We start from the raw sequence: 21,366 nt of genomic DNA, 5'->3' as shown, positions 1-21,366 counted from the left end.
TTCGCAACTTCAATGAATCGCTTCGACTACTTTTTCTTCGATCGAGATCTATGTCGAGAATGTTTCTTTCCTTGCGAAGGACGTGGATGGACTCTTAACCTGGTAATCGTAGAATTGTTACCTGATCTTTGGGATCGTCAATCCTTTCGACATAATAATTTCTCTATTCAGAAATCTCGAATATCCACATTTACGTTACAAATAATTGAAATTCATTTGTAATTCATGTGGTCATAAAAATTTCTAGTGAAAACGCGACCGTTTAGTTTACTCCTCCGCATTTGGTATTCCATACTCGTAACGTCGTACCGGACTAGACGATATATTTATTTTGAAACTAATCCGAATTTTAGTGTACTCCTTTGCAAAATCAACGACAGAAAAATATTTCTATTTCTATCCTTAACAAGTGATAAAAGAGAAATTTTTTCGAGAACCAAAGGAACGTTTACACTCGCATATATTAAAGGGACGTATCTTCCTGTGTTGCTCGAAAACATTCCAAGCATGTGGCGAATATAATATACGTTTCGCATGCAGCGCAGACTTATAACACCCACGTCAACGGTCGGAATTCCTGGCAGACGCGTGGCCGGTACGCGCGAAGGACAGTTCATTCATCGACGTCAACCCGCTTCTCCTCTTCTCTCCGTCCGTAGAATTCACGGGATTCTCGAACGAGTAACGCGGTAGAGGACATACCTATATTTCTCGTGGTGGTAATAAATGAACGACCGCCGCCTTCTATTGTCGAGTGTTGCTAATTAAAGTCGCCGAGTTCACGGTTACCGATCTATTCTAGTAAATTGCCATCGAAGCAGAACCGCGGGACCATTTTCAAGGCGGAGCATATTGCGTCCGAGATTTACGTCTTGTTAACGTCACGGTTTAGTTACCAGGACCCAGCGCACTGTCTACACATGGACCCGCGGACAACCGCCACAAATCATTCCCAATAATCCACAGTGTTCTGCTCGTTTTACGCGTATACTCGCGCGCCGACTAAATTTAACCGCCGCGATTCCGCTTACGCGCGACCTCTCGCGTGGATCTCGCCCCGCCGCTGAATTGTTGCGACCGGTTAATTGAATTGAATTATGCGCCTCTTGTGTGCCGTGTACGCGGCTCCCATGACCGCGAATGCCAAACACACGTATTGATCGTTAACTGACCTCTCACTCTCTGTTCCTTACGCGTTGCTCTTCGAGCGCTGTTAGGAGGCACCGCTAGGTTTGACGTGAAAGAGTTCTTCTTTTTTTTTTTATTATTATTATTTGAAAGCCTAGTAGAATAGAATTACGAATCGCGGTGAGCAAGACATATACTGTCCGTCGCAAGTGTTAGGATATTGGCTAATTTTCAGTACAAATTGAGCATCTTTCATCGCTTTTATTTCCTAGTTATTTCGTTACGAGTCTGTTATATCATTCGCGTCATACGTGTCTTGGAATGTAAGATATTCACACGAATTTTGAACGAACGGGATAGAAGTTGTAACATTATTTTTCCGTCCATTTCACCATACACTATCAACTTCATCGAACTACACGAATTCGAGCAAAATCACAGAAACCACGAACTTCTCTTTGTTCATTGACCTAAGTAGATTTCTCTATTTCCTGTCAGACAACAAACGTGCCATCGTAAATTTCTCTCAACTCAACGTCAATTCTCTACTCGTTCGTTTAATCGAACGGCTTGCCGGAAAGGCTAGGAACTGTACGATTCCCGACTTCCGACAACACGCGACAGTTTATAACTGTCTTCTAAAAAGGGACCAGAGAAAGAATTTTCTCCTTTTCCTGTTCGAAGCTTCGTACTTTCGTTTTCTCTTTCCTGGGTACTTCTTTCGACGTAACGGGAAAGCTACTTAGATACTCGCCTAATAGAAAGCGCAATCGACACCTCTCGACGTCTGTAAGCCGGTCAATTATCGCGACACCTTTGAAACGACGCGATTACTTACCTCCTCGCCCCGAACATCCCTGTATCGAACCCATTTGCCGAGCTTCGGCCTCCAATACTCCAGCATGTACGCTTCCGAGTATTCGACACCTTGGCCGTTACCAAAGCGTCCCTGAGTGCCGGTGGCAGTGATCATGTGGACCGTGTGAAGATCGATTTCCAACCACTCGCGTGGTTCCGTCGTGATCTGCTGCTTTGGACACCAGGCACCTCCGTGGCTCTCTTGCCTCAACCTGCAAGAGTAAATATTTGCTCTGAGATTACCAGCCTCCTATTTCTTCTCCCTTTTTCTTTCTTTTTTTTTTTATCTCTTCTTCCTGTTTCTATTGCGTCCCCGTTGTTCCGCTGTTCTTCCAAGGTAAAATTTTTTAGCTTTTTTCTTTAATCCAGGGAAACGAGAACGCTAAAACATTTCCGGGAAAACTGCGGTCGATGTAGATCGTAGGAAAACAGGAGACTTTTTCTAAGTCTCTTTGGGAATTTCGGTGTGTAATTTAATTTTCATGCCACGAATATGGGCTATGTACACGGAGAACCGACGTCGGAATGTTTAAGTAACGTAATTGATATTTGAACTATTCGACGTGCTACTTTCCCTTGGTTTTACCTTTCCATGCTCTTTTTTCACGACAACCAGGAATCGAAAGACGTCCATGTTTTATGGGATAACAACAAACTATGCAAGTGATCGTGATACGTATAGTATATATTCGTTTAAACAACCACCACGAACTGGTAGTTTTCAAGTATTCGAAAAGTGAAGAGAACACGTACGAGTAATTGTGATATACATAAATGCGAAGCACCTTTTTTATAGATAACAACCACGAGCCCATAAATTCTCAAGTTGTAAAAAATAAGGATGGCGTATAATTGTGATAATCCATAAATATTAAATATTCTTGTTACACGTCAAACGCGAACTCATAAATTTTCAAGTATCAAAAAAATCAGAACAACGTATGCGGATGATCGTGGTATCCGTAAATATTCTTTTTAAAAAACGGCACACAAGGATCCATAAATTCTAAAATTAAAAAAGAAATAAGCGTAACGTACGCAGATGATGGTTATATCCATGAACACTCTTATTAAAAATACAACCACGCGAACCGATAAATTTCCAACTTTCCATAAGATAAAATTAATATATTATGTAAATGATCGTAATATGTACAAAATATTTATCAGACGCCTCAGACATCCGCCCATTTCGCGCAAATAGTGTTCAACGTTTGCAGGTAGCCTCCGGGATTTCGCAAAGTCGGCAATTACAGTGAATCGAGTCCCCCGTACACACATCGTACATATTCACGACGCCTTTTCGTCGCAGTATTCGCACAATCGTATGCGAACGTTGCAAGTCGCAATTGACGTGCCGATAAGAATCTACCGATAAGGCGGCGGGTAAAGAGAGGATGACGGTATAATCGGAAATGTTACATCGTCGCGGGAAAGGAAATCGTATAAATACGTGATCCAGCCGGTAGCTGACGGATAACCGTCACCTCTGCCGGGCCGATACGGGGTGAAATTATAATTTATCGATCGAGTCGAGCCACTGGATGGCATGAATTAAAGATGAGCTGGAGCGAGTACGCCAGAGAACGGGGAAGCCACTCTTCGAGAGCCGGCTAATAATTGTATTCGCACATACCTTTCGTCTACGGCATTAAAAAGCTCCCTTTCTTCTCTATAGACTAGTATAGAGAGTCCGTGATTGTCGTGAAAAACGCGCGCAGAGAGGAATGTTGGCACCGATTCGATCGCCAAGAAAATCGAAAGGAATTCACGAGTCCGTATACATTCGTATTCGTTCGGCGATCAGAAACATCTCACTTGACCATTGTTGTTGTTTTTGTTAACTGTTCATCGCTGTTTTGTTCTGTATAGCGCTTTTTAGGTGCTAGTTAAAGAGAGACGTAAAATAAGAAAGATATCTTTTGTAAGGAATTTTAGTCTTTGATGAATCGATCAAGCGTTCTTACGGCTGGTATTTTTATTAATAACGAAATTTACGATCAAGTTAAGGGCAAGAATTTGGGAAGTTTTCCTTTCAAGTATCACGCGTTGTATTACTTGTAATTATTAATTGAAATACATACAAGAAATTCATCCCTTTAAGGGTCGTTGATAATTGATCTATCTTCTCTTATTTTGGATCGGACGTCTGTATGTTAATGTAATTTGTTTATTTTATGCATTAGTAAAATTAGACGTCTGATGTTGATTCGTTCTTATACGTATTTTAAAATATCCAAGCGACTTCTCACGGGATTTTTTAATCTTTTGGTTGGAATTATAATTACTGCATAATTAGAGCTTTCAGAAAAGAATTAAAACTTGGGGGAAATATTCGTTACTCTGGTAAGTCTTAGAAAATGCAAAACTCGCCAACAAATTAAAAATCATCTCGTAGACAGACGCGTTGAACGAAAGAGAAACACAGTTGTTCAATTTCCTACATTTCTCACACAGTTTGCAGAGAAAGTAGTTACGCTAAGTTTACCCTACAAGCGCAACCGTTTACTACGTTTACCTTTCCCCAAAATCGAACTTCCCGTGTTTCACCTTTGACGCGAGCAACAAACACGTTCCCTCGCTAGTCACTTTGAAACTCAATTTCAACAATAAAAAACGAGAACACTCTCTTTCTCGCCGGCAGGCCTTCTCGGGCCAAGATTACTTTCGAACAGCACCGCCCCAAAGAGCGCAAAGAAGCCGCCGGTGTCTCGAACGGTTGGGAACGCGAACGGAAGCAGAGGGAAGAGCGCGAGGAACCAGAAGAGTAGGCCGAGCCGAACGAATTCACCAAGGGTCCAGAGTTATATACGTCGGCGAAAGTATTCGCAATAAAGAGGTGAGGCTGTCATGGCAGCCTCTCTGCAGCGTCAGAATTTTAAGCGTCGCTTTGACGCGGGGCCCCGGTAAAAGCGGCCTTGTCCCTGAACGAGTGAACGAACCCCTCTTTCGTAGACGAGAACGAAGAAACTGTGGGTGCGTCGTCGAAAAGAACGAGCCGGGGATAAAAGGGAATACACAGACGGATGAACGAGAGAGCGACGAAGAAGGGCATGGAAGGAAAGAGAAGCATCAGTAAGGTAAATAGGAAGGCGCGGAGGGCAGGCGCGAAAGAGGGAGAGGATACATCCAGCACAGCGAAAGACCATAACTCATAGCCCATTAAGTGAGCTCGAACTGCCTTGGCTGCCACTTTGATACAGTTCAGGGCATCAAAGACATTCCGCGGCTTCGCTCGTGCCACCCGGCTCCCGCGATAAATCTCTAGCCGGACGATTACGCGGACTTTAGCCACGAGAACGGTTCGAGCTACGTCGGCAAAATCGTCGAAAGCGCGACACCGCTGAGACGAACGGGTCGATTATCGAGAGGAATGGTTTGTCGAACGCGAGCCAGCGGCGAGACACTTCTCGGAGCTCTTCTTCGAAAAAGAGAACTTACGATCCGTCCGGATTCCCGGAGATGATTTGTTGCTCTCGGCGACAAGAAGAAGCCAGCTTCCGTAGCTATTTCACTCTCTGCGATCTCGCTGATCCACCTTGGATCGCCTCGATGAAAACGTTCTTTCGTGAACGTGCCGAGCCTGGACCCGGAGCGACGTTGTACTCGAGCGGGCACGCGAACGCGCCGCGCACGAACGCGAAGACAAACGACGGGTACTCGGAGGTTGGGAGCTGTGCTTGCTCTCTTATTTACACGCGTCGGATTTCTTTTTCGTTCCTTGCGAAGTTTACCAGGCTCCTAGCTTTTTGTTGTTTGCTCCCGGAGAGCGACCAGGGTTTTGGATTACCTTTTCGTACGTGAGGTTTGCGGTCCTCTCGGAAAGTGGATGAAAGGAAAGTGAATATGTTTCTTTGACTCTTTCATTTTGGATTATTTTCCTCGAATAAAGAGAACGAAAAGATTCAATTTTTAAATAATATATCCCAGAACAAGGGATTTTTAATGATTCTCGAGCAATTAAAAAGTAAAGTGTCCGTAAATATTCAAGATCATATTTAAGAAATAATAGAATCATATAATCAAGAAATTAGTTAGAGCCATTTAATTAAGACGATTCCGGAACGTACGAAATAGAGATAGAGATTAGTATCGGCTAATTAGTTTTATATTGTCATCGTCAAATATACAATTCGAAGTGTATAAATATATCTGTACGTAAAATATTTTTTTAAACTAGACGATTATTTCATCCGATAATTCCCCGATAAATCGGTTAGAATTTGTAAGAGCTCCTGCGACAAAATGTATGGTAATGTAGAAGTCCATGGGATAGACAGAAATATTCGAGAACGAAATGTACGTACGTTTCACGAAAAGGTAAGCCATGTACACGTAATACGAGTTAGATTCGCGTATTTTAGGGTAAACGGGAGTCGTATGGGGTAAATAGGGTATTCACCGGGAAGCCCGCAGTATCAGGAAGCCATGGAAGTGCCGTTGAAGAAGGTCTAGACGGTCTCTACCGGTAAAGAGTGTGTGCACAAGCGACGATATCGGTATTGCATCGAAAAGGCTTTCCTTGCTTTATATCATGGCCGAGAAAAAAGAAAAAAGGAAAGAATAGAGAAAAAGGGAAACGTCGCAGATACCTTCTTACACGTTAAACTTCCAATTATCGTACTGGCATTAATGCAGCTTTTCAACGAAATTCCCCGGACCATAAACATGTTCACGCCTCCTCGTCGTGTTTCTCTGAATCCCACGGTGACGCTTAAAAGCCAGGGACCACCCATCGCTATCAAAGAAGTTCGTAAATGTCACTCGCGTTAATAAAATATTTCTTCTTTGAATAGGATGCATGTAAAACGGACAAAACTAGCAAACTCATCCTCTTTTCGTTTTTCTTAAGAATCCTATTTTCCATCTCTTTCAGAAGAATCTTTTAATATTTTGATATTCTGCTCGTGAATTTCTGTCACCCTTTAATCGCTATAATACTTTCATCTTTTCAGAAAATACATTTTTATTTTCATAAGAAAATTACTTCCAAGTCTAAAACAACTGTCGTATATTAACCTTAATTAATCGTATATTCTCCGGTTCTTTTAATGCAAATTTACCCTCCGTGAAATTTTAACAATTCATATTTCTGGAAAATGTAAATTTTTAATTCCGTAAACAAATCATTCCTAAACCGAAGGCAACTATCGTATATTATCTTTAATTAATTTTATATTCTCAACATTTTTCAATGGAAATTTATGCTTGCTGAAACGACTCGATAACGACTTCAGATGACGTCGTGGATCGTTAAGATTCCCGTAAAGGAGGATTTCTTCTTTGGTAAACGATTCGCGAGCCTCGGTTTGTTAACATCGCTGGTGGTCCTTGTCTCGCAGCATCGTAATTCGGGCATTCTGTCTATATCTGGCAAACCCGTTGGAATGCTCTCTTTGGAATGGTAATTAGCTGGCACGTATAATCAAAGGAATACGCGGAGTCCACGTTAACGATGCCTAAGAGCTTCGGAACGTTCGATACAAATGGCTGTGCATGCGGGACATCCCGCGTCATTAATCCTCATTGCGGCTTGAAGGCCGAATTAGACGTGCAGTTTAGTAGTCGGTGATTAATACGGTGACCGGGGTCGAGTCCCGATCGTGAGCTATCTCGGTCGTAGACAGGATGACGGACAGGAAGAGGATCATCCGTTTAAGCCGTAGAAAGCATTCACAGTCAGAAATGTTATCGTGCCGCACGAGCAGAGACTCGTTTTCTTTTTCTGTCGTCAAACTCTCCGCCGCACAATCGCGCTCGCGCATCAATCTGCATCGCGTTTTAAGCTGTCCATCAATCCGCTTGATAAATCCTTTGCGTCCGGAAAAAAACGCATCTATATTATTTATCTCATTGACAAATTTCATAGTGAATTATACTCGATCGACTTCAGCCGTGATTTCGGGAGACAATGTTATTAGATGACTTACTGGGAAAATTCAGAGTGGAATCTGAAATGTAGGTCACATAATTTTAGATGGAATTTAGAGCGTAAAAACAAATTTCATTTAGCTGGGGGTAAGTGTTTAGGTTAGAATAATTAACGTCTCTGCTTCTTCACACCTAGGCACGGCTAGTATCCTTTCAGAAGGATGATTGCAGGCTAATTTTGTTTTACGATTTCTGATCATTGTTCCTATTTTAACTGCTCGGTAGTTTTACCCATAAACTTCATGTATTTAGTAATAAACTAATTATTTTTGTAAAAGGACGTTATATGGTATCCTGGAAAGTTAAACGCTATTCATATATCTGGATAATTGGAAATTTTCTAAAAGCGTGGATTTGGTCAATGTGGCTCCCAGCGACTTGTTTAATATTACGCTTTTGTCTTATTCGTCGACTAGGGAAGATACAGCTATATAGCTGTATATAAACGACATATCGAGATAAATTTTTTAAAGAAAGTTTTTCAATCTTGATGAAATTTCGTGTAATATCGCGCGTACTATTGTAGTATCGAAACAATTTTCGAATTCTCTCGTGGAACGTAACAGAATCTTTCGTTATCATCGTCGTGTAGATCGCTACAATTCATCCCCGAATAGATCGCCTAACGAAGCGCACTGATTTTGGGAAATTGCATCTCTGTTGGACAGGCGCAGCGCACAAAGGGGTTAATTTTATCATATTTCCGAATGTGTATTGCATCGCATCTGCATAATGCGTTCTATAAACGAGACGGTAATACACGGTAATTCACTCACCGTCCGTGATGTGGCCCGACGTTTCCGCTATCGAAACTCGAACTCGCTGTGATGTCTGCATCGGGAATCGCACCAGATTCCATCCCTAGGGGTGCGATGCATTGTGCTGCAAACAAAGGAAATTGCTTTGATTATATACACGTCCGTATTCGTTCTACGCGTATTTTAGCCCTGAAGAAGGGCGTGATTACTGCACGAACGCTTTAATTGTTCGGAACAATCATAATATTAATTTGAACACGTTCCTTTGTGCTCGTGTATAGTAACATTCTAGTCAAATTATTTGCAGGTTTGTTTTGTACTATTAGTCATATATCTCTGTTCGTTAAAATTCGTTTTTCTCTTTTTATAAATTTAATCTTGTTTGATTCGTTTATCATCGAGCTATTATTAATATAATAAGCCTCTTGAAAGCTAAGCTCCAGCTTTCATCAATTTTTTAATCTCATTATACCATTGATAATTGCTTGTCGAGAAACAAATGACTCGATTCCATAAGTTCGTTCATCAATGGATAATAATAAATTTTAAAAGTAGTATCTATAACATCATCGCTTTCCTGTATTCTTTAATTTACACAGTTGATCACTGTAGCTTCTGAATGGTTCATATCATTATACTATAACATCGAACTGATTGATTTCTCTCCAAGTCGCAAATTAAATTGGAAGATGGTAATCGATTACAAAATTCAGTAATTTAAAACAATAAAATCCCGGCTTTAGAATAGAAGAGAACAAAACATATTTACACGTGTGCATGCCTTTCAGGTATTTACACGTATCTTATAACTTGAATACAAGCGATTAAACACTCTTAGACGTACTTGAACTACAACAATCGCCATACAAGTACCGCCAATCGCCCTTAGAAGTACAACAGCACAAGTACGTACTTTAACTATAAACTTCAGATGTATATCAAAAGAGCGTACCGTGACAAGAGTCCACCATATGTTTTCGACGGGACGTTCCATCGTCAGATGATATCCGCGAGTTTCGCGCCGTTATTTTCGGGCGAGCACCGTATACGGTTCATCGAGCGTTCATTACACGTCTCGAACAGGCATGAGGTTGCCTGTGCGCAGCCTCGAACCAACTGGCGCGTGATTACGAGGCGGTGAAACAGGGAGGCACGTCGTATTTTTCTCGGGACGATGTTGCGGCCCGGCGATAATTGCGATACACCGTGGCACGATACCAAGAAACGCTTTTCAATCACCAGTCCGGAGGCGCGAGAAACATTTTCGACGACCCGAAATTACACGTCTGAACTGGTTTTCGCTACGGTGCGGGAACACGCGACCGGATCGAGCCGTCGTCGTGCGGATAAAAACGAGCATCATCCTCTCTCCGCCTCCTTCGACGGGGGGGAGAGACCATCAAAGCGGATCTGTTTACTCGAACGCGTGAAATCGGACTTCTCGGGAATACGAGGATAATATACGAGCGTTTAGTGGGAAACCGTGGCAGAGAAACGGACGCGTCCACCGTTTGTGGCGAGAGCTCGATAAACCCGTGTGCGGAGGAGGATTGGATTCATCGGAACACGGTGGCCAACGACAGCCGTTTCCTCAAGCTACGAGAGCGTCAATTACTATCACGATCGTTTGCTGCCTCCAACATCTTAAATTCACGACCGCTTGGGTACACAAACAGTTTCAGGGACTATTCGAGGGCTTTAATTATTTGGAAGAGTCGTGACGTTAATTATAACGTCGAGGTGTTTCGTGGAATTGTCGTTGGACGAGTGGACGAGAAGAGATGTTTGTGTGGAATGTGAATCCAACGTGTAGGATAATGAAGAAGTTTCTTTTAATGAAATTTATATTATACGTTCTCTAACCTCTGTTGATTGAGCGATTTTTTAAATCAGAAATTCCTACGATCACACAATTAAGCATTGATAAAGGCAAATCAATTTCAGTTAGTTATTTTCGTACAAATCGAAAGAAACTTGAAAAGATGGGTTTCAATTAGGATTACGTCCAAGAGACGCGACCAATCTTCTCTGGTTAAGAGTTTGACACTTTCAAAATGAATTCCAATGATTTTAATAACAGCAATTAAGCGATTTAAACTTTCTCGTTCCCTTTTTTTTTTTTTTTTTTTATTCCTCCGATACTATTCTATTCACGAGTGGTTTCTGAAAAAGCTGACCACAGTAGAAAATCGAACTTCTCTATTTCAAAATATTGATCCGTACTCGTCACTTCCATTTTCTGTCCTATATCCGGCGAGAAGCTGCAGCGATGCGACGCGTTTTTCGCGAGCACCACCAAGTCTATTTCGCTAGACGAACTTTCCACGTAAATAAATTTTTAACGAGATATACGCCCGGTTCCGAGCGTAGGTCGCGGCCTCGTACGAGTTTTACGACTCGGCGGCTGCTTATTTCTGGTAATTAACTCCTCTACATGGAGCCACTTGTTCCCGGGAGTTGAACCGGCGCGCTTACAACACCGTTTTTGCCATATGAAATTTCTTCGCCGCCGGTTTTTTCCTTTCTTTCCCCCTGGCGGGAGCTCGTCGGCCAGCGCTACGCGATTTTACAACGAAATCCTTTCAGCGTAATCGTTCTTACTTTGCCGCTGGACCGTACACCCGACCGAACCGGTATTTTGACGAATTTATGAACCTTTTTTATATTTTTTTCCCTCCCTTTTTTGACGGAAATATCGACAGTGGCGAATTTTTTTGACAATATAGTGTTGATTGCAAGTCGCTGTTCCTCTCTTCGTTGTAATTATTATTTTAAAAGGACTTTTCGTTAAAGGAAATAAAGTATGTGGAACTTAGAAACGCCATTTGCTTAATGGAGCACGAGACAAGTTGAAACGGAGGAACGAGAGATTGATTGTTTAGACACCGTGAGCGACAGGAAGGCAAGGGGGGGGAACTATGGCGGAGGTATTTAAGAGAGTGATTAGAGAAAAGCCTTGTTATGAAGGAGTGACAGGAGAAAAGAAAACACAGGCGCCAGATTACAGGACACATTCGAACAAACACGCCAGTCTTCGTGATTCAAGTGTAGTTAGTAAAAATAAAGTGAGAGATTGGACAGACCACTTGTATCTCGTGACTCAACCGAAACCATAGATAGCATGCCCTCTATTCCTATCCCTCGATGGAAATTGGATTACTCTGAAACGCTTAATCAACTTAAATTGGAAGAAAAAGAACAAAGTTTCCACCGAAAACCAAATACCAATCGTATAGATAACAAATTTCATTGAAAATCAACCTTCGCTTCTACTGAAAAGAAGAAAGGTCCCTGAACCCCTAAGTAAATGGGAATAAAACAAATCGATCGACATTCTCAAGCGATTACGATCGTTTACACGCTGATATCGGTTCCCCTTTTCTCGTCCTATCGACGAAAGGATCCCGCAGGAACAAGGAAGGGACCAGTGACGGACGGTAGAGCGGTAGGCAGGTTCGATCCCTGTATTTATAGACATCCTGGAAAAGAGCAGAGAAACGAGAGAAGAAGAAGTAAGTTATGCGACGTTTGGCCCGCCCCAGCCACTCATTCGGCGACCATAACTCTCGCGGAGTGACAGCTCCGAACGGAAGGGTGTGTGCCGCCCTCCATCCGCGAGAAGAGGGAAATTGAATGCCTTCGCAACCCCTCCTCGCGACTTCTCTCTTTTCTACGCCATCTGGACCTCCTTCTTCCTCTCTTAACAGCGTCACTGTCAAATTGATAACCGCTTCTTTCGCCTATCCGCGTCAGTAAGCGTCTTCTTCAGGAACCCGTCAGCTTCCGGAGAAGTCGAACGAAACCGTTCGTCGAGAAACCAGACACCCTCCGCGAGGTATTATCGTGCTCGAGACAAGTTGATTTCGACGATTTAAATAATTTATGCGACACTTTGAACCTCGAAGGAGGAATGAAAACAAGAATTATACGGAATCGTTACGAATCCAACGAGCTTCACGAAGATTTGTTGCCTCCGGTACGGCCGCGAGCAGGATATTAAGCGAATTAGACGAAGCAAAGAGAAGGGGGGGGGTAGGTTTTCGTTAGCCGGCGAAAGAAACGAAAAGGAAAAGCGAGATCGGCGAAATGCCTGGCTAACAACGGAGATTTTCTATCTCGACGGATTTAATAATTCCACCTTGGCCCGCCTTTGTTAACTCTACAATTATTATTAATGACGATGTACGAGAGGGTCGTGGTCGTGGCCACGCCGCTGTTGATTCTCCTTCTCCATCCCACACCTCGTTTGTTTCTCCCTTTGCCGCGCGCCTCCCTCCTCCACCGGGCGTGAATGTAAATTAATTACTCTCCGGGTATTTCGCGAAAAACATATTAAGCGCCCCACCTTATTACGGCACGATATTACAGCATAAATCATGACTCACTTACGGATTACTATTTTTCATACCAGGAAGCGCCGGCTCCCTGGGCTAATAGAAATCCCGAAAACCTGCTGAACTAAATCCCTCACCAAATAACCGTTAATGGATTCCGGAATGAAGAGGCATTCACCTTATGCTATCGTGTATTCCTCGTAAAATTACTCGTCCAATTACCATCCTATACTTGATAATCACCGACATAACAACTCATGATGCAAAAAATTTAAATGCCCAAAAAGTTTGTATAAACCAAGAAAACCCGAAATTACAAAGTGCCAGGAATGATGGAAAGGAGGTCGAGCAGAAGAAGGCGTATCCCGTAGCGCGGTAATAGTACGTCCCTCCTTAATTGCCGTATTATGACAACGCCTAGCCGGGTTTATTTACTTAACGGAATTAGCAGGTGGACACCTGTGGTATTCTTTTTCCTTATCCTCCATAGTTACGGTGAAACTCTGCCTTCCTCGTCAGGGCCAGGCGAAATTAGAATGAATGTTTGTAAGAGTGACGACCACGTCAGACGATGACTCGCCCCTCGGGAACCCTACTTAAGTGCACTCTTTCCGTAAACGCCACGAACACCAAAACACGGTTTTCCACGATATCGTCGGAACCGTTTTCGTTTCTTGCAGAGAAAACAAACAGTCGTTGCAGCCGGAAGATAACGCGGCTCGAGTCCGCGAGGGCGCATGCTCGTCGTTGTGGCGCCGGGACGGCTGGAGAAACGGAAGTACTACTTTTACACGGCCCTTTCGTCCCCCTTTTGCCTCATGACCCATCCCAAGCCCTCCTTCCACGTCCGCGGTCTTTTTGCACCCTTCTCCGCAAACCGACCCTTCGCTATAACCACCCCTCAGGCGTAAGCCGTCCCCGCTGTCTTGAAATCACCGTCTCGAGTTGCGTGCAGCGCTTACTTCTCAGGGGAGCTGCAACCCCTTTTATGCGTGCGTGCCTCGTGGCGAGCATGTGTTACACTCGCCTTCGTGGCCTGGATTTATCAAAAGCGAACCTACGTCGCCGCTGGCCGAGACTCGTGTTTCTGACCTCCAACGTTCTCTTCGTTATAGCACCGTGATATGTCGAGTTGGTTTATCGTGTCTCTGCAAGACGTTCGCGTTTAACCAATTTTGGATATAGTCTCGCCTGTAAAGTGGTTCGCGTAATTGGGTTAAAGGAAAAGTAGAAGTTTTTCTATCGAACATGTATACTTTATTATCTATTTTTCTAATCTTCAACATATTCGAGATTATGGTAACCTAGACGTTGAGTTATGACGACTTTGGGTCGCCAAGTATTTGATTCGATTGGATTGGATTCTGTACGAAGAATAGAATCGCGAAATAACGTACCTAAAACATAAAATAGTCATAGCTTAACACTGTCAATTTATGAAATATACGAAATATAGATTATAACTACTGGCAACAATCTTGTGAAAATACGCGTATGCCAAATACGTTAAAGTTCAATAGAGCGTCGCTTTAAAGTCGGAATTCCTAGACGGCACCCTTTAAGAAAAGACTCTTCCTTCGATTCCTCCGCAATCACGTGCGAGATGTAGACCGAACAGAGGAAGGGTTTCAACCCTTCGGAGACGGCACTCGACCCAGGGAATATAGTGTTTGCTCTCGCGGCCTAGACTTATGAAAATACAGATCCAACGTCGGATTGACGGCCGCCCTTCGAGGTCGAAAGTCGAGGATTATTACACCCGACGTCGACGTCTGACAGTCGACGTCCCTTCACCCTGTCTACTCTCTCTCTCTCTCTCTCTCTTCCTTCTTCCTTCGATTCGTCCTTTCCGAGTTTCTCTGGATACGGCAACGAAGGAGTCGGTTAAGTCGATTGCCCGACACTTCGGACGATTTAACGTGATCATTAGACGCGTGTGTAGACGTGTGAGAGAAAGACGAGCGCGAACGACTCGCTTCTGGCACGTGATCAAGCCGGACGGAGTCGCGCGAACCAGGCCGAGCGAACAGATGTCGGGACGTTCGCTTGGGAATGTTTACGCGGGCTGGATTTTATATTCGAGAGACATACGACGCACACGTGCAGCTCGACGGCCCCTTTGTCGTGCTAGCGATTCGACGTTTAAACAAACTCCGCGAAAGTAGAGACGCGCGCGGTGTTAATGACGCCGCGACCCGTACAAAGCCGTGACAAATTGCAACGATCACTGCCGCGGCGTGTTGTGACGGACTTGTCGGTCTGTCTGCAGCTTCGGCTCGCTGTTTCGAAATCTGCGGGTTCGTAAGATCGCCGTGAAGGAGGATGTTGCCGGGTGAGATTAAGCTTTGTTCGAGGAAATAACGATGTCTTTTTCGGCGTTTTCTACGATCGGTTGTTATTTATCTAACAAGCTGTCCGTACTTTGGTGAAAACTCAATCGCAAAGATTTGTATCGCTTTAAATTTAACACTCGGAAAAATCACGCTAATAATATTACACAGGAAGTAGAGTGATAAAGTGCATCTATTACGGATAATTAATTTCACCTATATCATAGATAAAAGCAAGATCTGTTGAGAAAGTGGAGTTGATTAATTTTGCTTCTGAGTAGCTCGTTTATGCGACGATGTAATAAGAAGAGACATCTATATTAACTACGAAAGCGTTGCTCACAAATGGAATTCGTTATGTAACTCTCCCTTTACGCTATAAGAACAACAGCTTACAAAAACCTAAGCAAATCCAACAGAACCTCTTCCTCCACCTCCATCCTTAAACAGAAAACGATATACAAAAGCAAAGGCTAGGTTTGCCGTTCTACATGGACCGACACACGCCCACGAAATTCCATTCATGTTCGAAGTTAACGTATATACGTGTAACACACTGTTGAAGTTAGTTTCACAATTCCTGACCAACGGGGCCAGCGAGAATCGAAGGTGGCTGGAATCTCGAGACTCGACCCTTTTGCCGTGGAATGTGTTGAATTCGCCGGAAATTCTGAACGCTCGAGGATCACACGTGACGCGATCCGCTCCACCTCCGACACCACTGACTCATTTCAATTAAAAAATTACGCCGGAATTCCAGAGATTCTTAAGATGCTGTCCACCGGTAAAATTCCGATGTGCCAGCCTAAAATCAGCACGGTATGCCGACTCCGCCATAACGCTTTAATTGTCGCTCGGTTATGTTAATACGTCGACAATTTCATCAACGGTGCGCGCGTAACTAATGGATCTGTGGATAATTGGAAGGGCAGAGGGGTCATGGGGATTCGAGGGAGGCAGCGGGCCGATGACAATGCCATAACGCAAGAGGGCTTCGCGTAACGATTCACCCACCCTGGACACGCTCGTGTACTGCTTCTACTGTCGTCGACGATATGCAGGGACGTACACACATACACACACACACGTACAAACACATTATATGTGTGTGTGTATACGTATGCACGTGAGAACGCTTGATCGTCAGACGTTTATGCGGTGAACTGTACGTTTGGATAGATGTTATTGTTATCAGGGGGCAATTGAATTCGATGTTCGTGCTAGGTAAGGTATTACCGGATGTTACCGTAGTGCGATCGAAAGCGATCGTTGATTTGTATTGGGATGATTAAGCCGGAAGGGAGATAAGAAACGTGAGTGTCAGATGGTGCATTGAAAAGTAAGTTCTCAAAATAAAGCGCTTTCTTCGCGCCTCGTTCCCACGAATGAAGCACATGATTCATGCGAATGGAACGGGGCGTAGCTCTTTCCGTAAGAAAGGTAAGAAAAAAGTGATAAAGACGAAGTTGGCGCTCCGTGGTGGTAAATTATCGTAGCTCTTTCAACTTCCTTCGTCGTTTTCTAACTTCTTCCGAACAAATACCTTTGTTTTTCTGATCGCGTTAAATAGGTGTGGTCGGCAGAATGGTATTATGCGCAGGTGGCACCTCCTCGCATAAATATCTATTAAAAGCTTGGACAAACTTGTTTGCTCTGATGCTTAATTTCTACAAAAAGAAAAATAGATTTGAAAGACCAACATGATTTTCTTCGCTATTTATTGTACTTATTTACCGCTGCGATGTATATGTTCGTTTGAATCAATCGTTCGCAATGAAAACCACAATCACCCGCATCATCTCAATTCTCACGAGGAAAAGAGCAAAGAAAATTGCAGCGGTAGTCAGCAATCACGGGTAACCGAGGAAGGCGCGTATCGTCGTTTGCTCGTTTTCTCGCGGCAGCTTCACGAATCATGTCCAGTGGCGCACGCAAGACGGACACAGGCGTGTCGCGTGGCTCGGCTTCACGGAGCCTCTGCACACGCAGGTTTGCACACGCGGCCGGTAGCCGAGGTACACTCGGTGAATCGAGTACGCGAAACCAAACGCGACTACCGGCTCGATTCCCCACCTCCGCGCGAGTGCGTGCACGCGCCTGTGTGCAAGCTGGCGTTACGCGTGCATCGCGCGCAGACCGCAATCCGACCGACGTACAACATGTTTATGTATCGCAGGCAACATTAACATCGCAATTTATGCGCGCTTTAACTGGCCCGCAGCCCTTCCACCTCTTCGGCTCTCGTCCTCTTCGCCGTCGGCTGGCCCGCTTAACACAACCGCGAATTTACCAACGCGGTTCGACGTACAAGTTCACTCACCGCAGGAGGGCCGAGTATCTCCGCTCCCTCGTCGCTACGGTTTCCCCTGGTGCCCTTCCTAAACCAGCTTTCGTCGACCCGACACGCTATTTATATTTTCGTCGATCGTTACTTATCGTTTCCGCTCGCGTCGCCAGAGACCGACTTACGATTCGCTCGCTTATTAAATTTGAAGAAACGAGCCAAGCTTGTCGCTGGAAATGGAACGACGCTACGGAACGTCGTGTCTTTACCCGCGTTTTATTGCACGTTCGCGAAGATCGAAACGGCCACGTTGGTATATACGGCTGCGGCCAAGTTTAGAGGCGTGATTGAATTCTAGAGTGGACGAGGCGGGTTGCGGGGCAGATTCGAGGCCTCGGCCGTGATGGAATTCTCTCTCGGATAATTCTCTTTGATTTCATTGCCTCGAACCTGCGAATCCTCCATTTCTACTTATCGCTCGATCCACCAACAAACGCGAGAATCTCTAGAAATCGTCGTCTCGTGTTATTGGTTCTTATACAACGTAATGGCCACATCGTTCAAAACGTCTCTGTGGATGTTTGCCCGTGGCGATTCCCAACGTTAGAGCGTCGCGATAAATTTCAATGTTCGCTCGCAAGAACGCCTCGCACCTTCTCCTTCCCACCCCGTGGTTTCGGCAAAAACGCGCATCCGCCCACTCCATTAAACATTCCGCCGGGCGTAGATTTATTTCTTTCTAAAACTGTTACGTGTATCGCGGAGAGGCCGAGAGACGCGTAACCAGACCGAAACGCCAAGGCCATCCATCTTACGCGCTCTTGGTACGTTCGCCAGGCGGCGGAGTTTCAGCCTCGGGGGTGCGAGATACGTTTCGTGGTTGGGGTTCGCGGGCCCGATTTCACGAACGAGTACGTAAAAGCCTTTCTTCACGGGTCGGAACTCCTTGCTGGATACTTTGCAAGTTTCCTCGGCCTGTTTACCTGACGCGGGGTCGACTTCGTATCCGAAGTCAATGGGATGGAAAGCAAGCCGAGTAGAAACGGTGGTTTAAATGCGTGGCGACGGGGGTCGAAGCGGAACAACCCCAGAGGGCGTCGCGAGGGATCCGTTTTCTCGGTCGCGCCTGTTTTTATCGGCCGTCCCGAACGGGCAGAGCCTGTTACCACCAAAGAGAATTATGGTCTCGGATGTAAACACGTATTTCTACCTCGCACCACGGAGAAACGAGGAAGGTGGCATCGATTTTCTGCCACCGGGACGAGTAACATACGCCGTCGAAGACAACCGCACACGGTTCGCTCGAGTACGCGTCTTATGCTTCCCGGAGCTCGTTTCGAATCAATTGGCCGGTTAAGGATGTCGGGTACTTCTACTTTACTTGATTGTTACCTATTTTGTAGCTGGTAATTTATCCTTTTTCTGCTAGTTTCTCAGCTGGAAAGCTGTTTAATGGATCAATCTTAAATAGAGCGGTCACAAAGTATTTGCACATCATTACGTTTAGGTCATTTGCGTAATGATCAATTAGACCTAAGTAGAAACTACGTATCAAATTATATGATTATACAAATACTTTCTGTACAAATACCAATAATATGGATTTGTCATACGTAATATTAAGGTTATCGAAAAAAGAACAAGTATTCTGTTTTGTTATTTATCAACTTATCTATTTCGTAACGAGTCTAAGTTTTTTTGGTATCAAACAGTAAGGCTAATATACAGCGTGCACTAGTTTCGCCTTGTAAGAATTACTGAAATTAAATAAAAATAATACGAAGGTGTTTGGTACGTTTCTTCCGGGAATAGGCTATTGTAGCATCTTAATTCGTCTAGTTAATTATCAATAAAGGATTCTCGGTAACGTCGACAGCTCTGGCGCGCTGTTTATTTTTTACCAATCGCTGTCTTAACGTCAATTACGTTTAATTGAGAACCGTCTAGCTAGGCGTGAGATGAGCGACGCCAGAATCATTAAGCGTCATCGATTTCGGCGACGTACTCGATCTTTCGTCACAGAGATCTACCGTCTCTACGTGCACATATATACTCACATATGTCTATAGTTCGTCCTCCACAGAAACAGAGGATCAATAGGTAGAAGATGAGGCACGTCTGCAGGTAGTCCATGGTGGCGTCGATGGATGGTCCGCTATCCACTGGTCATCGAACTTTCATAACCGTATCTGCAAGAACGAACATGAAGAAGTAAATGAGAAAGTAGTATATACTTGTTGTAAGAAAAACAAGAAAATTATAGAGAAAGAAGTAAAATTACAAACGTTGCCCGGCAAGAAGGACGAAATCACGACTACGCTAACGATAGCGGACGGAGACTGGAAGAAAGCAATTAAACGTAACTTCTCGGGAACCGGCGACCGATCCGGGTGGGGTACGAGGAACGAGGATCATGGTAAACGTAGAAAAACAGGCTGGAAACGGCCGTTTCGAGCTCCCCGTGCTTTTCGCCGGGGTGAAATGGCGCGGCTCTCGCACCGGACAGATATACGACCGGTACAGCAGCCACGAACAAAGAGCTACATTCACGCCAGCAGCCATTACGCGTCATTATCGAGATTAGGATCGGGAGTTCGGACGTTGAAAGGAGAAGAAGAACGAGCGAGTAAGAGGGAAGGGAAAAGAAGAGGGGAAAAAGAGCTAGTGCAGCATGAGAGATAACAGGAGCGAGAGAGAAGGTACGGAGAACGCCCGTGGGGCCCTTTGGGCTGGTTGTTCTTGCCTTGAACGAGGGGGCGAAACTCGTGTGTACCGGATGAGACTAAAGGAGGGTGAGCCACGCGAGGGAGCCAAGGAGAGGAGGATGTGGAAGAGGCAGGACTGTACTTTATTCACAGTGGTGCCGTCGTGGCGCGTACCGGAGAAAAAAGCAAGGGGGGATCCTACCGAAGAGAGCATAGGCGAGCCTTCACTTTTTGGCTAATTAACGGCAGTTCCTTCGGCTACCAACTACTTTTCGATGCTTATCTGGCAAGTTTAGGGACCCCCTTTCGTGCGTAGCTCGTTATTCAATGACCCATGGAAAAAATCTCGGCTCGATGACGCGTTTCTTGCCTTCTTCTCCACGGTGTATATCGCGGCTACCATCGCGAATAATCTTGAACCTTTCTCTTCGGGCGAGACGAGAATTCCACAGGTAATTCTTTGGATATCGTTAGAGGACCGTGGAAAAAAGGGTAAGCCGAGTGATTTTAATGAAGTCGTCGTTGAGAGATCGGGAGGGTCGATCGTCTGCCCGAAATCGTCTCGGCAATCCGTAACTCTTCTCTTCCATGTATGCGTGTATATGTACGTAATGCGTGTGTTTGTGTGTGTACTTGTACATTGGCCATCCGGGAACGGTATTCTACTTAATCGGTAAATGGGGAAATTCCATCAAGATTCGGTGAATGCGGCTGCGACAGCTCCATAGAGGCGCATAATCGATTAAGTGGCTGAATCGGATTATCCGACCGGCAATTAAGATACCATTCAGCATGAAGCGGTTACGTTGGTACCGGTGTCGGGGATAGTACGATCACAATGCGGAGGATCGATTAGTCGACGCAGTAATTAAGGTCATAGGGTGCATCGAAGCTCGAGTTACTCGAGTCGGTGCAACAGACCGTGTCGTAGACTCGTGCACTCGTTCCGTTCGTCGACTGCTTGAATTCACCGTGACGCGCGATTAATCATTGGTCACGGCCGCGGGATCTATTTAGAACGCTTCGTGCTCAACGTAC

At 44.6% G+C, this 21,366-nt stretch overlaps 1 protein-coding gene across 3 annotated transcripts in view; it reads right to left on the bottom strand.

The window, feature by feature from the left end:
* LOC122569103 (discoidin domain-containing receptor 2-like) overlaps positions 1-21,366 on the bottom strand; it is a 129,922-nt gene that overhangs the window by 16,959 nt on the left and 91,597 nt on the right. For all 3 annotated transcript variants that reach the window (XM_043729632.1, XM_043729631.1, XM_043729633.1), the window contains 3 exons: positions 19,681-19,812; positions 8,694-8,799; positions 1,967-2,198 (listed from right to left, as the gene is read on the bottom strand). In XM_043729632.1, coding sequence (XP_043585567.1) covers positions 1,967-2,198; positions 8,694-8,799; positions 19,681-19,756 — 414 coding nt within the window. In that variant the 5' untranslated portion in view covers positions 19,757-19,812. The remainder of the gene's footprint in view (positions 1-1,966; positions 2,199-8,693; positions 8,800-19,680; positions 19,813-21,366) is intronic.

The sequence above is a fragment of the Bombus pyrosoma genome, linkage group LG7 (assembly GCF_014825855.1).
Source record: "Bombus pyrosoma isolate SC7728 linkage group LG7, ASM1482585v1, whole genome shotgun sequence".
Classification (NCBI taxonomy): domain Eukaryota; kingdom Metazoa; phylum Arthropoda; class Insecta; order Hymenoptera; family Apidae; genus Bombus; species Bombus pyrosoma.
The sequence above is the reverse complement of the archived record's forward strand: the minus strand, read 5'-3'. Positions and strand labels throughout refer to the sequence as shown.